We start from the raw sequence: 21,367 nt of genomic DNA on the forward strand, positions 1-21,367 counted from the left end.
GGCCTGTATCAGGCGTACCTTAGTCTCCAGAGAGACACCATTGCTCTTGAGTACTTTAGAGAGGTCCCTAACAGCAGACTTTCCCATCGCAATACATTTTTTTATTTCCTGGTGCCAAGAGTGTTGACCGTGGAGCCGAGCAAACTGAAGCTGTGAACAATCTCAATCTCCTTGCCATCATCCTGATGTTTCCAATTGGTCCAGTGATGAGAATCTTTGTCTTCTTTACATTGAGCCTCAGTCCATACAGAAGGCTGCAGTCCTTGACTTTCTGCAGCAAGTGCATGAGGTCCTCCTCAGCTAAATGATCTAGGAAACATTAAAAGAAAATGGAAGGAGTGTCCAGAGTGACCATGCCAAAAGGAATTAGCTGACACAGAAAAATTTCATGAAACAACATATGAGCAAGAGCCTATGGTGATAAAGGAAGAAGTTCAAGCTGCTCTGAAGGAATTGGCAAAAAACAAGCTCCCAGGAATTGAAGCTATCAATTGGCATAGTTCAACAGACAGATGCTGCCCTGGATGTGCTCACCAAGTTGTGCCAAGAAATCTGGTGGCCAACCACCTGGTCACCTGACTGGAAGAGATCCATGTTTATTCCCATTCCAAAGAAAGGTGACTCAACAGAGTGGGGAAACTATCAAATAATATCATTAATATCAGACGCAAGTAAAATCCTGCTGAAAAATGGTCCAAAAATTGCTGGAACAGCACATCAACACAGACCTGCCGGATGTTCGGTCTGTATTTAGGAGAGGCTCTGGTAATAAGGATACTATAGCTGATGTTAGATAGATCTTGGCTGAAAGAAGAGAGTACCAGAAAAAAATGTCTATGTTTCATTGACTATGCAAAGGCATTTGACTGTGTGGATCACAACAAACTGTGGCTAACTCCAAGGAGAATAAGAATTCCAGAACATTTGATTGTGCTTATGCAAAAAAATATACTTGGACAAGGAGGCAGTCATCAGAACAGAGCAAGAAAACTCTTCATGATTCAAAATCGAGAAGGGTGTATTCCAGGGATGCATCCTATCTCCATATCTTTTCAATCTATATGCAGAACAGATCATCTGGGAGGTTGGGCTCTTTGAGGAGGAGTGTGACATCATGATTGGAGGAAGGCTTATCAACAACCTGCATTATGCAGATGACACAACCTTGCTTGCTGAAACTGAGGAGGACTTAACTTGCTGCAGAAGGTCAAGGACTGCAGCCTTCAATATGGATTGAAGCTCAACATCAAGAAAACAAAGATTCTCACCATTGGGCCAATTGGCAGCATCATAATAGATGCTGAAGAGATTGAGATTATTAACAGTTTTAGTTTGCTTGGCTCCACAATCAAAACTCTAGGTACTGGCAACCAGGAAATCAAAAGTCGAACTGCATTGGGAAAGTTAGCTGTCACAGATCTCTCCAAAGTACTGAAGAGCAATGATGACAGTCTATAGACTAAGGTACACCTTATTCAGGCTATGGTCTTCGCAATTACTTGCTATGCATCACAAAGCCGGACAATGACTAGGGATGATAAAAGGAGCCTTTGAGCTGTGGTTCTGGAGAAGAGCACTGAGTATACTATGGACTGCTAGGAAGAGAAACAGATTCATCCTAGAGAGAGTTAAACCAGGTCACTCCTTTGAGGCTTCGTTTCTGAAGCTTTGTTTAACGTACTTTGTGCATGTTGCAAGGAGTGACCAGTCATTGGAGAAGGACATCATGCTTGGGAGAGTGGAGGGAAAGCACAAGGGAGGAAGATCTTCGATGAGATGTATTGATTCAGTGACTGGGATAATGGGGTGTATCAGAGACAATGAGGTTAGCTCAGGATAAAGCAGGGTTCAGAGCTGCTGTACATAGGGTCGCTATGAGTCACAAGCGACTCACCTGCCCATAACAACAACAATGGATAGCTTCTATGAGCTCTCTGGTAGGGCAAACAATTGGCGTTCTCAGTTTCTAACCAAAAGTTGAGAAGTTTGAGTCCACCCAGTGATACATCTGCAGATCACTGGATGAGTTCAAACTACTGCTCTTTCCCTGGGCAGCTTAACCAGTGTGCCAACAGGACTTGTGGCTATATTCTAACTTTTTGCTGTGGAGTTGGAACGGACTCATAACTGATCCTCCAGTGGGTTTCTGAGGCTGTAACTTCCACAGGAGGATATTTTTCACCTTTCTCGTGTGGAGTAGCTGGAAATTCAGACCACCAGAAAGGTATGGGCTTTGGTTTAACAGGCAACTCTTTATGGTCTATGCCGTCAGAGCTCCCCACGAAGAGAACAGTGATGGCAAAATAGTTCACATTCTCATTGAGAAAAGCAAGTTTTTCTCACTCATCTCTGTCTGAATGTGGCAAATAGTTAACTAAATAAATAGTTGTGAGATTGAATGGCAGTTAAAACCCAAGGGACTGTCTCAGACGGTGGCCCTTAAACACTTTTCTAAAAAAAAAAAATATCCTGGAACTGAACCCACTCTTGGGAATCACCTTGCATGTATCCAAACTACAGACAGGACTATGCTGTCGCTGTAGGCATAGTTGAGTTGACTACAACCCATAGAAATCCTATAAACAGCAGGTCACAACTTTACGTCATCCTGCACCATTTTCACTATCTCTGTTATATTCAAGACCATTACTGCAGTCACTGGTCAATGCTTCTCATTAAGAGTCTTCCCTTCCTTCACTGACCCTCTGTAGTTTTCCAAACACATTGACTTTTTTCATAGATTGACCCTGAGAAAATACCCAAAGTTAGTGAGAGGAAGTTTCACCATCCCTGCCTCTAAGAAGCACTTGTGCAGTACTTATTCCAACACAGATTTGTTTGTTCTTTTGGCAGTTCACATATATTCAATATTCTTTACTATAACATCACAATTCAAAGGTATCAACTCTTCTTCAATCTTCTTTACGCTGTGTCTACCTTGCATATATACATATAAAGACAATGAAAACACCATGGTTTGGATCATACACATCTTAGTTTTTAAATCGACAGGGCTACATCAACAGAGAACTTCCAGAAGTGCAGGCTAGGTGTGGAAGAGGTTGTGGTACTAGGGATGGATCTTGGCTGAAAACAGGGAGTACCAGAGGAATGTCTATCTGTGTTTCATTGACTATGTAAAGGCATTTGATTGTGTGGATCTCAACAAATTGTGGCTGACTCTGAGGAGAATGGGGATCCCAAAACACTTGATCATGCTAATGCAAAACCTTTGCTTGGACCAGGAGGCAGTTGTCAGAACAGAGCAGGGAAACACTGCATCGTTCAAAATTGGGAAAGGTTTATGTCAAGGATGTGTCCTATCTTCATACCTTTTCAATCTATATGCAGAACAGATTATCCGGAAGGCAGGACTCTATGAGGAAAAAAGTGGCATCAGGATTGGAGGAAGCCTCATCAACAATCTGTGTTATGCAAATGACACAACACTGTTTGCTGAAACTGAGGAGGACCTGAGGCATTTGGCTCAGAAGGTCAAGAATTGCAGCCTTCAATATGGATTGAAGCTCAGCATCAAGAAAACAAAGATTCTCACCACTGGGCCTATTGGCAGCATCATGATAGATGTTGAAGAGATTGAGATTGTTAACAGTTTTAGTTTGCTTGGCTCTACTAGCAACACTCTAGGTATCTACAACCAGGAAATTAAAAGATGAATTGCATTGGGAAAGTCTGCTGTCATATATCTCTCCAGAGTACTGAAGAGCAATGTCAGTCTGGAGACTAAGGTGCACCTGATCCAGGTCATAGTCTTCGCAATTACTTGTGATGCAACAGAAAGCTGGACAATGAATAGGGATGATAGAAAGAGAGTTGATGCCTTTGAGTTGTGGTGCTAGAGAAGAGTATTGAATATCCATGGACTGCAAAAAGGACAAACAGGTTCATTTTAGAGAGGGTGAAACCAGCCTACTCCTTGGAGGCAAGGATTCTGAAGCTTCATTTGACATACTTTGGACATGATGCAAGGAGGGACCAGTCCTTGGAGAGGGGCATCATGTTTGGGAGGGTGGAGGGACAGCACAGGAGGGGAAGACCGTCGATGAGGTGGATTGATTCAGTGACTGGGGTATTGGAGGTAGGTGTATCAGAGACAATAAGATTGGCACAGGATAGAGTAGGGTTTAGGGCTGTTGTACATAGGGTCACTATGAGTTGCAGGCAATGCAACAGCACATAACAACAACAGCAACAACAACATAATGGAAATGGAGAACCCAGGGAGGAAGAGGGGAAAGTTCTGTTATTTTGAGGGAATTGTAACCCATGTGACAAAACAAAATATTTATAAATTGTTCATTAGATAACCAATTTGCTTTGTAAACTGTCATAGACTGAATTTCTACCTGCTTAAAATAAATGTATATAATGATAGACTTTGAAAGCTGTATAATGATCCCCATGATCTGATAAAACAAATACAGGCAAGGGTATTAAGGGTAGAATATTCCTTAAATCTATCACAGCCTTAATAGGAGATAAGGGGATTTTCACTAGGATGTGGCCTACAATACCTTTTATCGAGAGATAAAAGGAGAGAATAGTCGACCAAGAAGAGAGGATCCTTATGACCACCAAGGAAGACTCATCAGGAGTGGAGCGCATCTTTCTGGGCCCAGGCTATTGCCTGAAGAAGCTCCTTACCAGCAGGGAAGGACACATTGAGCTCTCCAGGGAATGCCAGGCCTACAGATGCGGAAAGAAACAAGGGCTTTCCTCCACAATCAACAGAACAAGCCTGCTTCTAGAGCTGGCTCCCTGCACTTGGACTTCCAGCCTCTTAAATGGTAAGAGCCTCAATTTCTGTTTGTCAAACCATCCACTTATGGGACTTCATTCTAGCAGCATGGGATAATCAAGACCTAAAGTCTCACTCAAACCACAATTTTAAAACACAAACACTAAAATCAGAAAGATGGGGGGAAAATCCTCAAGTGAGAAAAGGAAACAACAGTTCTTTAGTTCACTGAGATTTCTCACCATCAACAGGTGAAAGTTCATTGCCATTAAGAAGAACAAAACACATTCCTTTCCTTCCTTCCTGAAACACAGCAAAATCTCAGCCTGGGTCCTGGGACATAATTAGGATAGCAAAACTCTCTTCTCAACGTCATACACACAAGAAGGCATCTTCAGATAAAGAGAAGGAAGAAAACCATGAAATAAATTATGAGAAACAACACAAGTATTTTTTAAATTTATTCTTTCAGCGATAGACTGGACTGTGGAAATAATTTTGCTTTGGTGTAATTACTGCAGTAATTTGTGTCATTAGCGATGTAAACTCCCTGGACGGCTTCTTTGTTCAGTGGCTTAGGCTGAGTGGTGTGGCAGGTCTATAAAGCCTGTCACAGTCATGGTCATGGGCTGGTGAATAGCAAGAAGCCCGTGAAAGTGGTGTCATCATCTTCATCTGCAAACAAGCCATTGAACCGCTCACCACCTGTCACCTGCATCCATACCTCGTCCCCCAGCTTCAGCTCCAGGACCATGCCCCCAGAGGCCTGGTCTTCTGAGCTCAGATAACCATCTTTGGTGTTCAGGACCTTCACCCCATTCCGCACCAAGGACACCTGCACGTTCCTGGAGAAGACCGTGATGTGGTAGGTGAAGTAATAGACGCCAGCCACGTGGCAGGTGAACTTCCCCGTGGCCACATTGTAGTGGTTGAACTCATTGTAGAGGATCCGATCAAACTTGATGGGTAAATCCGAGGCTGGAAACTTGCTCAACACGGTCAGTCCCACAGTGAAGGCACTCTTGGGCAGCACAGGTGTTTCCCCAATTTTCCCTTTTTCTCCTCGGTCCCCTTTCCAGCCTCTCAGGCCTCGAGCTCCTGGCTCCCCCTGAGGCCCCACAGGTCCAGCATCTCCCTGGGGGCCAGGCTTCCCAATGGGGCCAACAGGACCACGTAAGCCAGTCGGACCCAAAGGTCCAGGGTTTCCCTGCAAGCCTTCTGGTCCCATGGGCCCCACCTCACCCTTAATCCCCTTTTGCCCTTGAATGCCGGGGTCCCCTTTGAGGCCTTTCTCTCCCATGGGACCCACAAGTCCCTTCGGCCCATGCTTCCCTGGTGATCCTCTTGAGCCTGGTTCACCTTTGATGCCTTTTGCTTCTACTTTTCCATCTGCTCCTAATTGGAAAAGAAGAACAACGGAAGTGACGACTATAAACTGTGAGCTGCTGGAAAGTAACTTTTGTTCTTTCTACAGCAGGGCCTATGAAAGAGGGAAAGCAGTATACAGGGATAGCATAGGTGCAAGGGTTGATGTTCATTTACTACCAAGTTCTGCATGCATGCACACATGTTGCTGTTAAGTGCCGTCAAGTCGCAGGTGACTCACAGCGACCCTATGGAAGAGAGTCCTCAACGCTGGGTGCCTTTCATCCTCTCTCCAGGTTCATAGGGTTTCTGGAGGCAAGCTATTACAGAAGTGGATGCCACTCCTCCTTCCAAGCTTGTTTTAATTGGGGAGCTCCACCCCACTCTCTGTCTGCATTGGGTAACCAGCCATTAATGCATTTGGCACATCAGATGCACACATACACATGTTAAAAATTTTAGAAAGAAAATATTGTGGTTGTCGGGTGCCTTTTAGTCAGCTGTCAATTCGTAGTTATTGCTAGGGATTGAATTGTGTTCCCTCAAAATTATTTTATACCCCAGCAACAATAGCAAAGTTCAACAGGGCAGCAAACAACAAATGTTGGTGAGGTTGTGGAGATATTTGAACACTTATTCACTGATGGTGGGAGTGTGAAATGGTATAGCCACTACAGAGGGCATTCTGGCACTTTCTCAAAAAGTTGAAAATAGAAATACCATTTGACCCAGCAATTTTATTACTGAGGATACACCCTAAAGAAATCAGAGCCATGACTCAAAGAGATAAATGCACACCCTGCTTATTGTTGCATTATTCACAATAGCAAAGAGATGGAAGCAACTCAAATGCCCATTAACAAACAAATGGATAGAAAAACAATGGTCCATTCACCCAATGGATTATTATTCAGCACTGAAAAACAATGAACTCATAAAACACTAAATGCAACATGGGAGAGTTTGGAGGACATTATGATGAGTGAAATATCTCAGTCACAAAAAGACAAATCACTGTTATAAAAATAGGGCAGACATGAGAAAGGTTGGGGGAGAGAATTGAGAAAGTGTAGATAGATAATGAACACTGCATTAGATCAGATGAGGGAAAGAACGGTACAAAAGTAATATATAATTAGGCATTATATGTATGACAACAATCTGGAACAAGGGGTGCATTGCAGGGAGGGCTAGGGGAAGGAGGAGAAGGAAAAAATGTGCAACAATGTTAAAAAAATAATAAATTTTTAAAAAAATTATGTCATGTGCAGAAGTTGTGTAACAACCCCTAATGATCTGATAAACCAAATAGTTGTTCCAGGGTTAATGCAACACTGAGTAAACCCATCACAACCCTGATACAATCTATGGGAAGTTTCCATAAAGTGGCCTGTAACACCTTTTATATCACAAGAGAGGTGAAAGTGGAGAAAAGGGAGCTGAGAGAGGGCACCTCAGGACCACCAAGAAAGAATCGCCAGGAGTGGAGCATATCTGCATGGACTAGGCACCTGCACTGGGAACCTTCCTGATGCCAAGGAGGACCAAGATGCATGGAGATCTCCGGGGAACTTGCCTGCAGGTTCTGGAGGAGCCACAGTCCTTCTTCTAAAACCTGGAAAGAAAGGGCTCTCCCTACATGCTTTTGTTCTTTAGGTTGTGCAGACATTTTCACTCTCCTTTTCTGAGCAGTCTCTTCCTCATTGATAGAAACTCATTGCCAGCAAAGATTCCCATTTAATCTTTAGAGTTGCTTTTGTCAGTTTGATCCAAGATAGATTTTTCTTTAAAAGCAGCATCTTGAAACATTCTTTACTAATTAAATTGACCTATTGTTTCATTCAAGGGGCCCTAGTAGTGTAAAGTAGAATGTAGTGGACTGCTAACAGAGAGGATGGCAGATTGAATCCACCAGCTGCTCTGAAGGAGAAAGATGGGCAGTGTCCTCCTTTAAAGATTTCTATGCCCTGAGAAATCTGATAGAGGGTGAATATGAATTAGACTTGACTCTAAGGGCAATGGATTTGGTTGGTTTCATTGTTTGATTTAAGAAGTTCTGGTGGCACAGTGGTGAAAGAATTTGACAAATAAACCAAACGCTAGTAATTTTAATCTATTAGCTACCCTCCCCTGCTGCCCCTGCAGAAAGATTAGCTACTCTGAAGGAGATAAATGAATCCATGGACTTTGTAAAGATTTACAGTCTCATGGGTCATTCTACTATGTCCTATGGGATCACTTTGAATTGGCATTGAGAGGACACCAGAGGGTTTTATTTTTTGGTTTAAAGAAGATGTATGGGAATGTTTTGGCTTAAGCTTTAAAAATTCTCTCAGAGCAATAATTTTTGAAATCCAGAAAGTCTAGATTCTTCAGTTAATGGAATTTTGTTCTACATTTCCCCCCTTTTGATCAAGATTGTCCTAAAAGTTCTTAGATCAACCATTCAGCAATAAGAGCTTTTAAAGAACAAGAACGGTGTTGCTTTGTCTTTGGATCATCCCAGAGTTTAGTAAAGAGCTTATTCTTGGCAAACAACAATTATTACTCATTCATTGGAAGAATTAGATCACAGTAAAATAGGGAAACATTTTCTGACCTTGTTCTCCTTTTTGTCCATTAATTCCATCTTTACCTGGACCTCCGGGAATTCCTGGTTCTCCTAGATGAGGGGAAAGAAACAGGAAAAAACGGAAAATTCTCATTCCATCTTCATTATACATTGGTCTCAAAGACTAATGAATGTGGAAAGGTCCACAGAGCAACGCCATCCTCCCTTGTTATGGAAAGAGGCAGATAGGAGGAAATCTCAAGCCAGTGGTTGTTTTTAGTTGCCATTGAACCCATTTCCATTCACGATGATCTGATGTCTGATGAAATGAAGTGTTGCCCAATCTTGTGTCATCTTCATAGTCTCTGCTATGTTTGATCCATTGTTGTAACTATTGGGGCAATCATCTCACTGAATGTTTTCTTTATTTGACCAATTCAGTACAAAACATGCTAGCTGTACTAGTGATTGGCCTTTCCTGTTGACATGTCTGTCCTAACTAAGTGAGCTGGAGTTTCACTACCTGTACTTCTAGGACTCATGCAGCCCAAATGAAGAGTAATAAGTGAATTATCAAAACTGCTGTATGGACCTCCCAAGGCCCTTGCTCCGAGATGAGATGAGCACACAGAACAGCAGGTGAGGGCTTGGGCTGGGTGCAACAAAGACCATGACTGCTTAGCGGAAATGAGACTCAGGAGGAGGAAATGAGGAGGGAGGGGGAGAGGTGCAAGCACATTATGGGCACTGAAATGATGAAAGTTATACAAGTGTTCGGTTCTTTCGCTCATAGGGTCACTATGAGTTATCTATGATTTGACAGCACTTATCAATAACAACAAATGCAAACCAGTATAATCCATAAACTTTCACTCAAATTAAAAAACAATTTTTTAAAATTAGCAATCACAAGAAAGAAAGGTTGGATGAGAAGTCAATCTGTTTCATAAACTCAAAACTCAATGTTGTTGTTGTTGTTGTTATGTGCCATCGAGTCACTTGCGACTCATAGCGACCCCGTGTACAAGAGCCCTAAACGCCATTCTATCCTGTGCCAACCTCGCCGTCTCTAACACACTTATTCCCACCACTCCACTCACAGAATCGATCCATCTCATCAAGGGTCTCCCTCTCCTGCGCCGTTCCTCCACTCTGCCAAACATGATGTCCCTCTCCAAGGACCAGTCCCTCCTTGCAACATGCCCAAATTATGTCAGACGAAGCTTCAGAATCCTTGACTCCAAGGAGCATTCCGGCTTCCCCTCTCCAGGACAAACCTGTTTGTTCTCCTAGAAGTCCATGGTATATTCAACACTTTTCCAGCACCACAGCTTAAAGGCATCAATTCTCTTTCTATCATCCTTATTCATGGTCCAACTCTCAGATGCATAGAACATAATTGCAAAGACTATAGCCTGGGTCAGGCGTACCGTAGTCTCCAGCCTTGACGTCGTTGCTCTACAGTACTCTTGAGAGGTCTCTGACAGCTGACTTTCCCAATGTAATTCATCTCTTGATTTCCTGGCTGCTGTTACCAAGAGTGTTGACTGTGGAGCCAAGTAAACTAAAACTGTTAACTATTTCAATCTCTTCACCATCCATACTGATGCTGCCAATTGGCCCAGTGGTGAAAATCTTTGTTTTCTTGATATTGAATGTCAATCCATATTGAAGACTGCAGGACTTGACGTTCTGCAGCAAAACCCAGTAAAAATTTAAAAAACAAGGAAAAAATAGGGCATTATATGAATTGATTAAATGACTTAATAACTCTGCTAAATCTAAGTACACAATCTAAGTCTAAAAACTAAATCTGCTAAATCTAAATATATCGTTCCATAGTCTATATCAATGTGGTTATAGAAGCACAAGATAAGGTTTTATAACCCGGATTTTTTTTACTGCATGCACATAATGTATTGTCAGCTGCAGATGAGAAATAGAGAAAGCAGTTTCACACACAGAGAAGTCAGGGTTGCATTCGTCTGCCCAGCGGAGTTTCTGAATAGTGGTGAACTGCCAGCTTTCTCCTTCCTCTCCCTTCGTTATCACCCTTCTGGAGCAGAAATCTCACTAAACGTAGGTGACACCAGTAGCAGTTCTCTAGGGCTGCTGTATCAGAAATAACATGTGGGAGGCTATAACAAACAGAAATTGATTTTTTCCTAATAATGAGTCTAAAAGTCTAAGTTCAAGACAGCTCTAGGGCAAGGCTTTATTCCTGTGTCAGCTGAGGAGGAAAGTCCTTGTTTCCTCTCAGTATCTATAGGCCTGACATTCCGTGGAGATTCCCACTTGCATTGGCCTTCCCCTGTGTCAAGGAGGTTCCCAGCCCAGGGACCCAGCTCAAACAAAGTGCTCTATTTCAAGATCATCTTTCTGGAGGATAGTCAGGTCCCTCCTTCTCTGCTCATTTCTCCCTCTTCATCTCTCATAAATTAGAAGATGATTTAGGTTCCATCCCAAGGACACTCCCCTAACTTCCAATCAGGACTGTGAGCTGAGTATAGGTGTTGGATCCCATACTAGTCCCATTACAACTGATTAGCTGATCATAACACATCACCTTATTAGATATGGTTACGTCATGACATGCCTGCCAAGCCGCTGAGGAATGTGGCCTCGCTAAACTGACTCAGGTATTGGAAGAACAATTCAGTCCACTGCAGGGCCCATTAGTTGCGACTACAGGAGGTCCAGAAGGCACCAGTTGTGTTTTTTGTGATAGTTAATACCATAAATTAGATTCCCATTTGACAATTTTTGTCCAACCTGTTAAGTGACATTGATTATGGTTTCATATGGGGTCAGCATTCTGTTCAATTTTGTTATTGTTATGTTGTTATGTGTTGTTGCTTGCGACTCATAGTGACCCTATGTACAAAAGCCCTAAACCCTGATGCATCCTGTGTCAACCTCACCGTCTCTGACACACTCATTCCCATCACCCCAATCACAGAATTGATCCATCTCATCGAGGGTCTCCCTCTCCTGTGCTGTCCCTCCAATCTCCCAAACATGATGTCCCTCTCCAAGGACCAGTCCCTCCTTGCAAGATGCCCTAAGTATGTCAGATGAAGCTTCAGAATCCTTGACTCCAAGGAGCATTCCGGCTTCCCCTCTCCAGGACAAATGGGTTTGTTCTCCTAGAAGTCCATGGAATATTCAACACTCTTCTCCAGCACCACAGCGCAAAGGCATCAATTCTCTTTCTATCATCCTTATTCACTGTCCAATTCTCAGATGCATAGTATGTAATTGCAAAGACCATAGCCTGGATCAAGCACACCTTAGTCTCCAGCCTTGACGTCATTGCCCTACAGTACTCTTGAGAGGTCCCTCACAGCTGACTTTCCCAATGCAATTCATCTCCTGATTTCCTGGCTGCTGTTACCAAGAGTGTTGATTGTGGAGCCAAGTGAACTAAAACTGTTAACTATTTCAATGTCTTCACCATCCATACTGATGCTGCCAATTGGCCCAGTGGTGAGAATCTTTGTTTTCTTGATGATGAGCTTCAATCCATATCAAAGGCTGCAGTCCTTGACCTTCTGCACCAAGTGCTTCAAGTCTTCCTCAGTTTCAGCAAGCAGGGTAGTGTCATTTGCATAACACAATTTGTTGAGGACTCTTCCACCAATCCTGGTTCCACATTCTTCCTTGTACAGCCCAGCATCTCAGATGATCTGTTCTGCATACATATTGAAAAGGTATGGAGACAAAATACATCCCTGAGGGACCCTCTTCTTGATTTTGAACCATGTAATATCTCCTTGCTCTGTTCTGATGATTGATTGCTATTGGTCTAAGCATAGGTTTCACATAAGCATGAACAAATGTTCTGGGATTCCCATTCTTCTCAGAGTCAGCCACAGTTGTTGTGATCCACACACTCAAAAGCCTTTGCATAGTCAATGAAGCACAGATAGATACTCTTCTGGTATTCTCTGCTTTCTGCTAAGATCCATGTAACATTAGCTATAATATCCATAGTACCATGACCTCTTCTAAATCCAGCCTGCACATCTGGCAGTTCTCTGTTGACATCTTGCTCCAGTTATTTTTGGATAATTTTCAGCAGAATCTTGCTTGCATGTGATATTAATGATATGGTTAAGATAATTTCTTTGGAATGGAAACAAGTATCTATCTTTTCCAGTCAGTTGGGCAGCTGGTTGTCCTCCAGATGTCTTAGCACAACTGCTGCTGTCTCTTTGTTTTAGAACAACTGTTGCATAAGTAACATTTCTTGCACCTCTTCTTTCCTGCCCAGCCCTGTCTCTGGAGTCCAGAGTGGTTGTGGCAGGCAGGAAGGAGGTTACGAGTACAGGGTTGAGTAATTGTGAAGACCAATACATCCTGAGATGCATATGAGGACACACAAACGCACACACGCAGGTCCCTGAGAGAGAGATGCTGTTGTTGTTGTGTGCCCACGAGTTGCCTGCAACTCATGTGACCTTATGTAAAACAGTACTAAAACCTGCTCTATCCTGTGCCAATTTTATTGTCTCTGACACATCTACCCCCATTACCCCATTCACCAAATCAATTCACCTCATTGAGGGTCTTCCTCTCTTGCTTTGTCCCTCCACCCTCCCAAGCATGTCATCCCTCACCAAGGACTGGTCCAACATTGCAACATGCCCAGAGTATGTCAGATGAAGCTTCAGAATCCTTGCCTCCAAGGAGCAGCCTGGTTTCACCCTCTCTAAAACTAACCTGTTTGTTCTCTTAGCAGTCCATGGATATTCAATACTCTTCTCCAGCACCACAGCTCAAAGGCATAAATTCTCCTTCTGTCATCCCTATTCATTGTCCAGCTGATGCATCACAAGTAATTGCCAAACTATGGCCTATATTAGGTGCACCTTAGTCTCCATACTGACATCGTTGCTTTTCAGTAGACTAGAAGACTCTACTTCAGAAAGACTGAGGTTTTGCTATTAACTTGGTCTGGATTTTTCATTGAGGAGCCCTGGTGGTGTGGTACATTACATGTTGCACTGCTATCCAAAAGGTTGAGTTCAAATCCACTTGCTGCTCCAATGGAAGCATCTGGGAAATCTCCTCCTATAAAGATTTACAGCCTTAGAATCCAGTGGAGGATTTTTGACAGATGGAATCATCTCAGTGCAGAGAACTTGTGTGGGTTTTGTTTTTATTTGTTTATTTAATTTGTGATTTTTTTTTTCTACCTGGGAATGAGATTGGTCTAATGCGGAAGTGGCTGGAACCACATGAATTTGTAATTTACTATCCAGTCAGACTCTTTGAAGTCTTCTGTTCAGCTCTTTTACTTTAACATCTCTTCCCTTCATTTTGGCTTCTTGACGCTCTAGTGCTATTTTCAGAGTCTCTTCTGATATTAATTTTGCTTTTTACTTGCTCCTCTTTGCAATGACCTTTTGCTCTTTTCATGGATGATATCCTTCATTCAACAACTCCTCTAGTCTTTGATCACTGGTGACCAATGTTCCAAACATGTTGTTATGTGCCATCAAGTCTTCTGGAACTCACAGCAACCCTATGTACAATAGCTCTGAGTCTTGCCCTGTCCTCAGCCAGTCTCTGACACATCTATCCCCATTACCCCAATTACTGTGTCAATCCATCTTATCTGTGTTCTTCCTCTCCTGCACTGTCCCTTTACCTTTCTAAGCATGATGCTCTTCTCCAGAGACTGATGGCCCATTGCCACATGCCCAAAGTATGTGAGGTGGAGCTTCAAAATCTTTGCCTCCGAGGAGCAGCCTGGTTTCACTTTCTTCACTTGTTCTCTTGATAGTCTCTTCTCCAGCACCACAACTCAAAGGCATCAATTCTATCTTTTTTTAATAAATTTTATTTTTTTTTCAACCCTTGTCATTATCCAGCTCTTTGATGCATAGCAAGTACTTGCAAACACCCTGGCCTGAATCAGGCATAACTTGATCAACAGACTTTAACACTTTGGAGAGGTCCCTGACAGCAGCTTTCCGCAGAGCAAATCGTATTTTGATTTCTTGGCTACCAGTGCCAAGAGTGCTGATTGCTTCAAACCTATTCTTCTTTTTTTTTTGCCTCCACTATGGTGATGAAGGAAGAAGTTCAAGCTGCTTTGAAGGAAATAGCAAAAAATAAGGCCCCAAGAATAGATGGTATACCAATTGAAGTATTTCAGATAACAGATGTTGCCCTGGATGTGCTCACCAAGTTGTGCCAAGAAATCTGGAGAACAACCACTTGGCCAACTGACTGGAAGAGATCTATATTTGTTCCCATTCCAAAGAAAGGTGACCCAACTGAGTGTGGAAACTACAGAACAGTGTCATTGATTTCACATGCAAGCAAGATTCTACTGAAGATTATCCAAAAACGATTAGAACAGCACATCAGCAGAGAATTGCCGGAAGTCCAGGCTGGGTTTAGAAGGGGTCGTGGTACTAGGGATATTGTTGCTGATGTTAGATGGATCTTGGCTGAAAGCAAGGAATACCAGAAGAATATCTATCTGTGTTTCATTGATTATGCAAAGGCATTTGACTGTGTGGATCATAACAAACTGTGGCTGACTCTGAGAAGAATGGGAATCCCAGAACATTTAATTGTGTTAATGTGAAACCTGTACTTGGACCAAGAGGCCGTAGTCAGAACAGAGCCAGGTAACACTGTATGGTACAAAATTGGGAAGGGTATACACCAGGGATGCATCCTGTCTCCATACCTTTTCAACCTGTATGCAGAGCAGATTATACGGGAGGCTGGGCTGTGTGAGGAGAAATGTGGCATCAGGATTGGTGGAAGATCTATTAACAATCTGCGTTATGGAGATGACACAACCCTGCTTGCTGAAACTGAGGAAGATCTCATGCACTTGCTGCAGAGGGTCAAGGACTGCAGCCTTCAGTATGGGCTGAGGCTCAATGTCAAGAAGACAAAGATTCTCACCACTGGACCAATTGGCAGCATCAGGATGGATGGCAAAGAGATTGAGATTGTTCACAGCTTCAGTTTGCTTGGCTCCACAGTCAACACTCTTGGCACCAGCAGTCAGGAAATCAAAAAGCGTATCGCGATGGGAAAGTCTGCCATTAGGGACCTCTCTAAAGTACTCAGGAGCAACGGTGTCTCTCGGAAAACAAAGGGCACCCGAATACAGGCCATGGTCTTTGCAATCGCTTGTTATGCATCAGAGAGTTGGACAATGACTAGGGAGGACAGAAGAAAAGTTGATGCCTTTGAGCTGTGGTGCTGGAGAAGGGTACTGAATGTACCATGGACTGCCAAGAAAACAAACAGATTCATCTTGGAGAGGATTAAACCAAGCTACTCCTTGGAGGCAAGGATTCTGGGGCTTCATTTGACATACTTTGAACATGTTGCCAGGAGGGACAGGTCCTCCTTGGAGAGGGACATCATGCTTGGGAGGGTGGAGGGACGGCGCAGGAGGGGAAGACCCTCTATGAGATGGATTCATTCGGTGACTGGGGTAATCGGTATGGGTGTGTCAGAGGCAGTGCGGTTGGTGTAGGATAGAGCAGGATTTAGGGCTGTTGTGCATAGGGTCGCTATGAGTTGCAAACAACTCGATGGCACATAACAACAACAACAACCTCCACTGGAAAATATTTTTTTTATTGTGGCCCCACTAGAGGCACAATTTATTCCTGACATTTAAGCACCTTCCTGCTTGTCAACCAGTCTTTCTCAAGTGGTCCCATGAAGACCTTCTTCTCCATTGTCTGAAAGTGGCCACATCATGGCCAAACTTGGAGATGGTGCAGATGAATTTGAGATCAATCTTCTCTAGAGGCTGGCATTTGGTCTGCACCAGTAGGGACCTGAGGAAAGTCAGCAGTCACTCCTTGGTCCCCACCTTGCAGCCTTTCAGCATGACAAAGCTGCTGTTCATTTTCACCGTAGTGGACAAAGCAACCCGAGGACTGTTGCTCTTGTCTGAGAGATAGTAGTTGCCTTCAATCCAAGCATGACTCATAGCAACCCTATGAACAAAAGGCCTGAAGCCCCTCTACAACTATCGACATTTATCAAAGTTCATAGAGTTTCCGGAGGTATGTTGTTTAGGAAGTGGATGCCACTCCTACTTCCAGTCTTCCTACTGCTGAAGTCCTTTTCTAACAGCTTCCTGCCATCCTCACCCTGCCATTTCTTGCAGTAATTGGTGAAAACCTTATTAGACTTGTGCCCATTCTTGTAGAAGCACCATTTGTACTCATATATGATGTGTCAGCAAACTGTCTTGAAGGTGCGGAGGCCACAAGGAATAGGAGTGATTTCCATGTAGCACTGCCAAGAAAACAAATATGTCTGTCTTGGAGAGGGTGAAACCAAGTATCTTCTTGGAGGCTAGGATTTTGAAGCTCCACCTCACTTACTTTGGGCATGTGGCCAGGAGAAATCAGTCCTTGGAGAAGGACATCATGTTTGGAAGGGTGGATGGACATTGCAGGGGAGGAAGACCCCGGATGATATGGATTGATTCAGTAACTGGGGCGAAGGGGGAAGGTGTGTTTGAATCAGTGAGACTGGCTCAGGACAGGGAGGGGTTCAGAGCTGATATGCACCACAGGCGACTCAATGGCACATAACAACAATAACATTCTATGACAGATTTGGAAGCTGGAGTGGCAGCCACTTCCTAAACAACATGCCTCCAGAAACTCTATGAACTTTGATAAATGTCAATAGTTGTAGAGGGTCCTCAGGCCTTTTGTTCGTAGGGTCGCTATGAGTCATGCTCGAGTTGAAGGCAATCAATAACAACAACAGCTAGGCCCACAGTCACCCTGGGGGGTGTCTCTACAATTGTCACAGACTCCATCACATCCTTTTTATTCCCATTATACCTCATCCTGTCCACCTCCCTCACAGTGTGAGTCATGCCAGCCTTGTGGTCCAGGAAGGCCATGTAGTGGACAGGCTTGATGGTATCAACCTTGGAGAAGCTCTTCACCTTCCACTGGTGCCGACTGCTGTGTTTCTGAGGCAAGGAGCCCAAAGACCCGTGGCTTTGTTCAGAGGACTTCCTATGAGATATTCAGCCATCCATTCCCACTGATAGAGCTTCAAATCAATTCTTAAAATGATTTTTAAATTCAGATGAGGTAGATTCAAGATTATATTTTGGTATTTGAGGACTTGTTTTCATTTTCTTCAACATCAGTTTGAAATTGCACATAAGTAATTGATAGTCTGTTCCACAGTCAGCAACTAGCCTTGTTGAGCTTCTCCAGAAATTCCTTCCACAGATGTAGTCAATCTGATTCCTACACAGTCCATCAGGTAAGGTCCGTGTGGAAAGTCACCATTTGTATTTTTGGAAAAAAAAGTATTTGCAATGACTGCATCATTGAACATACAAAACTCCTTCTATTTCCTTCCTTGTTTCTATCACCAAGTCCACACTTTCTGACTACCATTCCATCTTCATTGTTTCCAAACTTTGTATTCCAGCCACCAGTTATTATTAATGCATCATGATTGCACAGTTGGTCAATTTCAGACCACAAAATTTGATCAAAATCTTCCATTTCTTCCTCTTTGGCATTAGCTCTTAGTACATATATTTGCATAATAGTCATATTAACAGTCCTTCCTTGTGTTCATATGTATAATATCCTATCACAAACATTGTACTTCAAAATAGAACTTAAAATGGTCTTTTAAACTATGAACGCACACCACGCTTCCTAGTTTTCATGCACAGCATAGGATACTATGTGATTGTCTGACTCAGTGTCCAAAGCCAGTCCATCTCATCTCACTAACACCTAGAATATTGACATATGTTCTGTTCCATTTTTCACAACTTCTAGTTTTTCAACATTCATACTTCATATATTCCATGTTCCAACAATTAAAGGATGTTTGCAGCTGTTTCTCTTCATTTTGATTTACTTCAAATCTGGTCTCTACCTCTAATACTATTAACTAATCTTGTTCCTCTATTGTACATAGGGCTTTCAGAGGCCTGCTATTTCAGAAGTAGATGGACAATCCTGCTTCCTAGTCTGTCTTAATCTGGAAGCTCTGCTTAAACCTGTCTGCTTTGGTTGGCCTCCCTGACACGTGATAGATCAATGGCACAACTTTCATAGCACCCACAAGATATTCCCATTCTACAACGACTAATATATAGGTGTTGTCTCAAACAGAAAACCACAAAGACAATCAGACATATAATATTAAAGTGAAGGACAGCCTCTTCTGGCCCCAGCTAAGGACTCTGATGGAGCATGGAGTTCCAGATGGTGGTATTATGGTACAGTATATGCATCAGAGAGTTGGACAATGACTAAGGAGGATAGAAGGATAATTGATGCCTTTGAGCTTTGGTGTTGGACATGAGTATTGAGTGTACCACGGACTGCTAGGAAAACAAACAGATTCATCCTGGAAAGGGTTACACCGGGTTGCTCCTTGGAGGCAAGGATTCTAAGGCTTCATCTGACAGACATACTTTGGACATGTTGTAAGGAGAGGCTGGTGCTTGGAGAAGGACATCATGCTTGGGAGGGTGGAGGGACGGCACAGGAGGGGAAGGCACTCTCGGAGGTGGATTGATCCAGTGACTGGGGTAATCGGGATGGGTGTGTCAGAGACAATGAGATTGGCACAGGACAGAAGAGAGTTTAGGGCTGTTGTACATAGGGTTGCTATGAGTCGCAAGCAACTTGATGGCACACAACAACAACATATAGTGTGGCACAAGTTCGTGTGGGTCAGCTGGATCCTTAGTGCTGGTGCTTGGTCACAAGGCCCAAGGGACTAGAGTACACCTTTTTCAGGCTATGGACTTTTCAATCACTTAATATGCTGCTGAGAGCTGGACAGTGAATAAGGATGACAGAAGAAGTATTGATGCCTTTGAACTGGTGTTGAAGAGGAGTATCAAACATCCCATAGACTGCCAAGAGAACAAACAGATATATCTTGGAGAAGATGCAGCCAGAGGACTCCTTAGAAACAAAGATGATAAAGCTTCGTCCCATATGCCTTGGGCATGGTGCTAGAAGGGGCTATTTATTGGGGAAGAACATCAAGCTTGGGAAAGTGAAGGGAGGGTGGATTGACACAGTGACTGCAGCAATGGCTCGAATATGTTAGGGATTGTGAGGATGGCACAGGATAGGACAGGATTCAGATCTGTTGTTCATAGGGTCATACTCCACTTGACAGCGCCTAACAACAACAAAAACATCAACCCAAGCAGGGAGGTTTCATGGAGAAGGTGTGCAGGGGTATCCTCATGCCTGGGGGATGCAGCTGGTTAATATGCTCGCTGCTGACACATGCTCTCAAACACTGGTGGGTCTCTCTAAGGACTCTACCACTAATCTGTATGTCAGTTTTTCACTCCATCGTAGAAGACTGTGTATCTTTCTGATGCTAGAAGTTGTATCAAATATCAGCAGGGTCATCCATAGTGGTCAGGTTTCAGCACAGCTTTTAATATAAGGTAGTCTAGGTGGAAAGGCTTTGTAATCTATTTCCAAAAATTAGTCCAAGAAAGCCCTGTAGCTCACCATTGAATATTGTCCAACACGTCATCAAAAAGATCAATCACAGAAGAGGGGCATCATGTTTGGTGAACAAGGGGCCATCGAGGGGGAAGGAGGCCTTCAGTGAGAAGGTAGTTACTTCAGTGGTGTACTCGACCATGTCAGTGGTTGTGAGAATGGTAAATGGCAGGCAGTGTTCCCTTCTGCTATATGAATCATGAGTTAAAATGATCTGAGTCGCAATGAGTTAAAGTCAACAGCCCAGGTGGCCAAAGACCCATCATATCTGTCATCCATGGCAAGAAGAGCTATAAAATCAAAGGCTCCTGAAGATGGCCGCGAAGCATCAAAGCTGATGACCAATAAAGAACTTTCCCCACTGGATTAGGGAGTCCATAAGGTGGACTCATGTTGCCTTTGTCCTGTGTCCTCATCAACATGGAATCTGATCTCTGGTGAGATGGGTTCTCAATAAGGGTTTGCTTAACGGACAGATGGGTGAGGAATGGATGGATGGATGCCTCAGTATATAACATGAATGAAAGAGGTAAGTGAAAGGCACTGAGGGCCACCAGTGTACCTGCATCTCCTTTGTCTCCCTTTGCTCCATCTCGCCCATCTCTTCCCGGCAGTCCGTTGTGTCCAGGATTCCCGGGGATGCCAGAATGCCCTTGCCTGCACACATCCTGTGAGTTTATACTCCCTATGCAGGCCCCGATGGCGAGCAGGACCCAGCAGAACCTCATGGCTCAGATGACAGAGTCTGTACAAAGAGAAACAGCTTTTCATTCTAAAACACAGTTTTGTTTACTTTAGGTTAAACATATTCCTTGTCTTTAACAAAATACATCTTACCCATTTAATCTAGCCAAAGATTGTATCTTTTCAATTTTGTTAGTTTACAGAGCAGGTTGGCTTTCCACTCAACAATTCATGACATTGATGACAAGTCTTATGTTGGAACAGAAGTCTGCTCGCACTCTCCTCTGTTTCCCACCTCCATTTGGCCCTATTTTCTACTTGTTCCTGTCTTCTGAACCTTATTCCTGGATAAATGTGCCCCTTTGAACTTGCATAGTCAATTGTTCTAACCAGTGCCTCCTTCCATGATGTTACCAGTCACCTTATAAGCCTGCCTACTATTTCTAGAAAGTTGAGTCACTGGAGTGATTTAAGACCAAAGTTGAA

General features: G+C 43.3%; 1 protein-coding gene across 1 annotated transcript; it reads right to left on the reverse strand.

The window, feature by feature from the left end:
• Nucleotides 1–5,381: 5,381 nt before the first annotated feature.
• Nucleotides 5,382–20,925, reverse strand: C1QTNF9 (C1q and tumor necrosis factor related protein 9). The gene is made up of 3 exons (XM_006894111.1): nucleotides 20,760–20,925; nucleotides 8,724–8,786; nucleotides 5,382–6,154 (listed from the first exon to the last, which is right to left on the reverse strand). Exons 1-3 carry the CDS (start codon nucleotides 20,923–20,925, stop codon nucleotides 5,382–5,384), a joined length of 1,002 nt encoding a protein of 333 aa, XP_006894173.1.
• Nucleotides 20,926–21,367: the final 442 nt, after the last annotated feature.

The sequence above is a fragment of the Elephantulus edwardii genome, unplaced genomic scaffold (genome assembly GCF_000299155.1).
Source record: "Elephantulus edwardii isolate Elephantulus edwardi_28Jun2011 unplaced genomic scaffold, EleEdw1.0 scaffold00135, whole genome shotgun sequence".
NCBI lineage: Eukaryota > Metazoa > Chordata > Mammalia > Macroscelidea > Macroscelididae > Elephantulus > Elephantulus edwardii.

Bases quoted from the DNA above. Each gene is read 5' to 3' on its own strand.
- C1QTNF9 (XM_006894111.1), bottom strand. From the start codon at position 20,925: ATGAGGTTCTGCTGGGTCCTGCTCGCCATCGGGGCCTGCATAGGGAGT. The intron at 8,787-20,759 runs GTACACTGGTGG...CCCCTCATCTAG, and splicing joins GGGAGACAAAGGAGATGCAG to GAGAACCAGGAATTCCCGGA. The intron at 6,155-8,723 runs GTCAGAAAATGT...TTTTCCAATTAG, and splicing joins TGGACAAAAAGGAGAACAAG to GAGCAGATGGAAAAGTAGAA.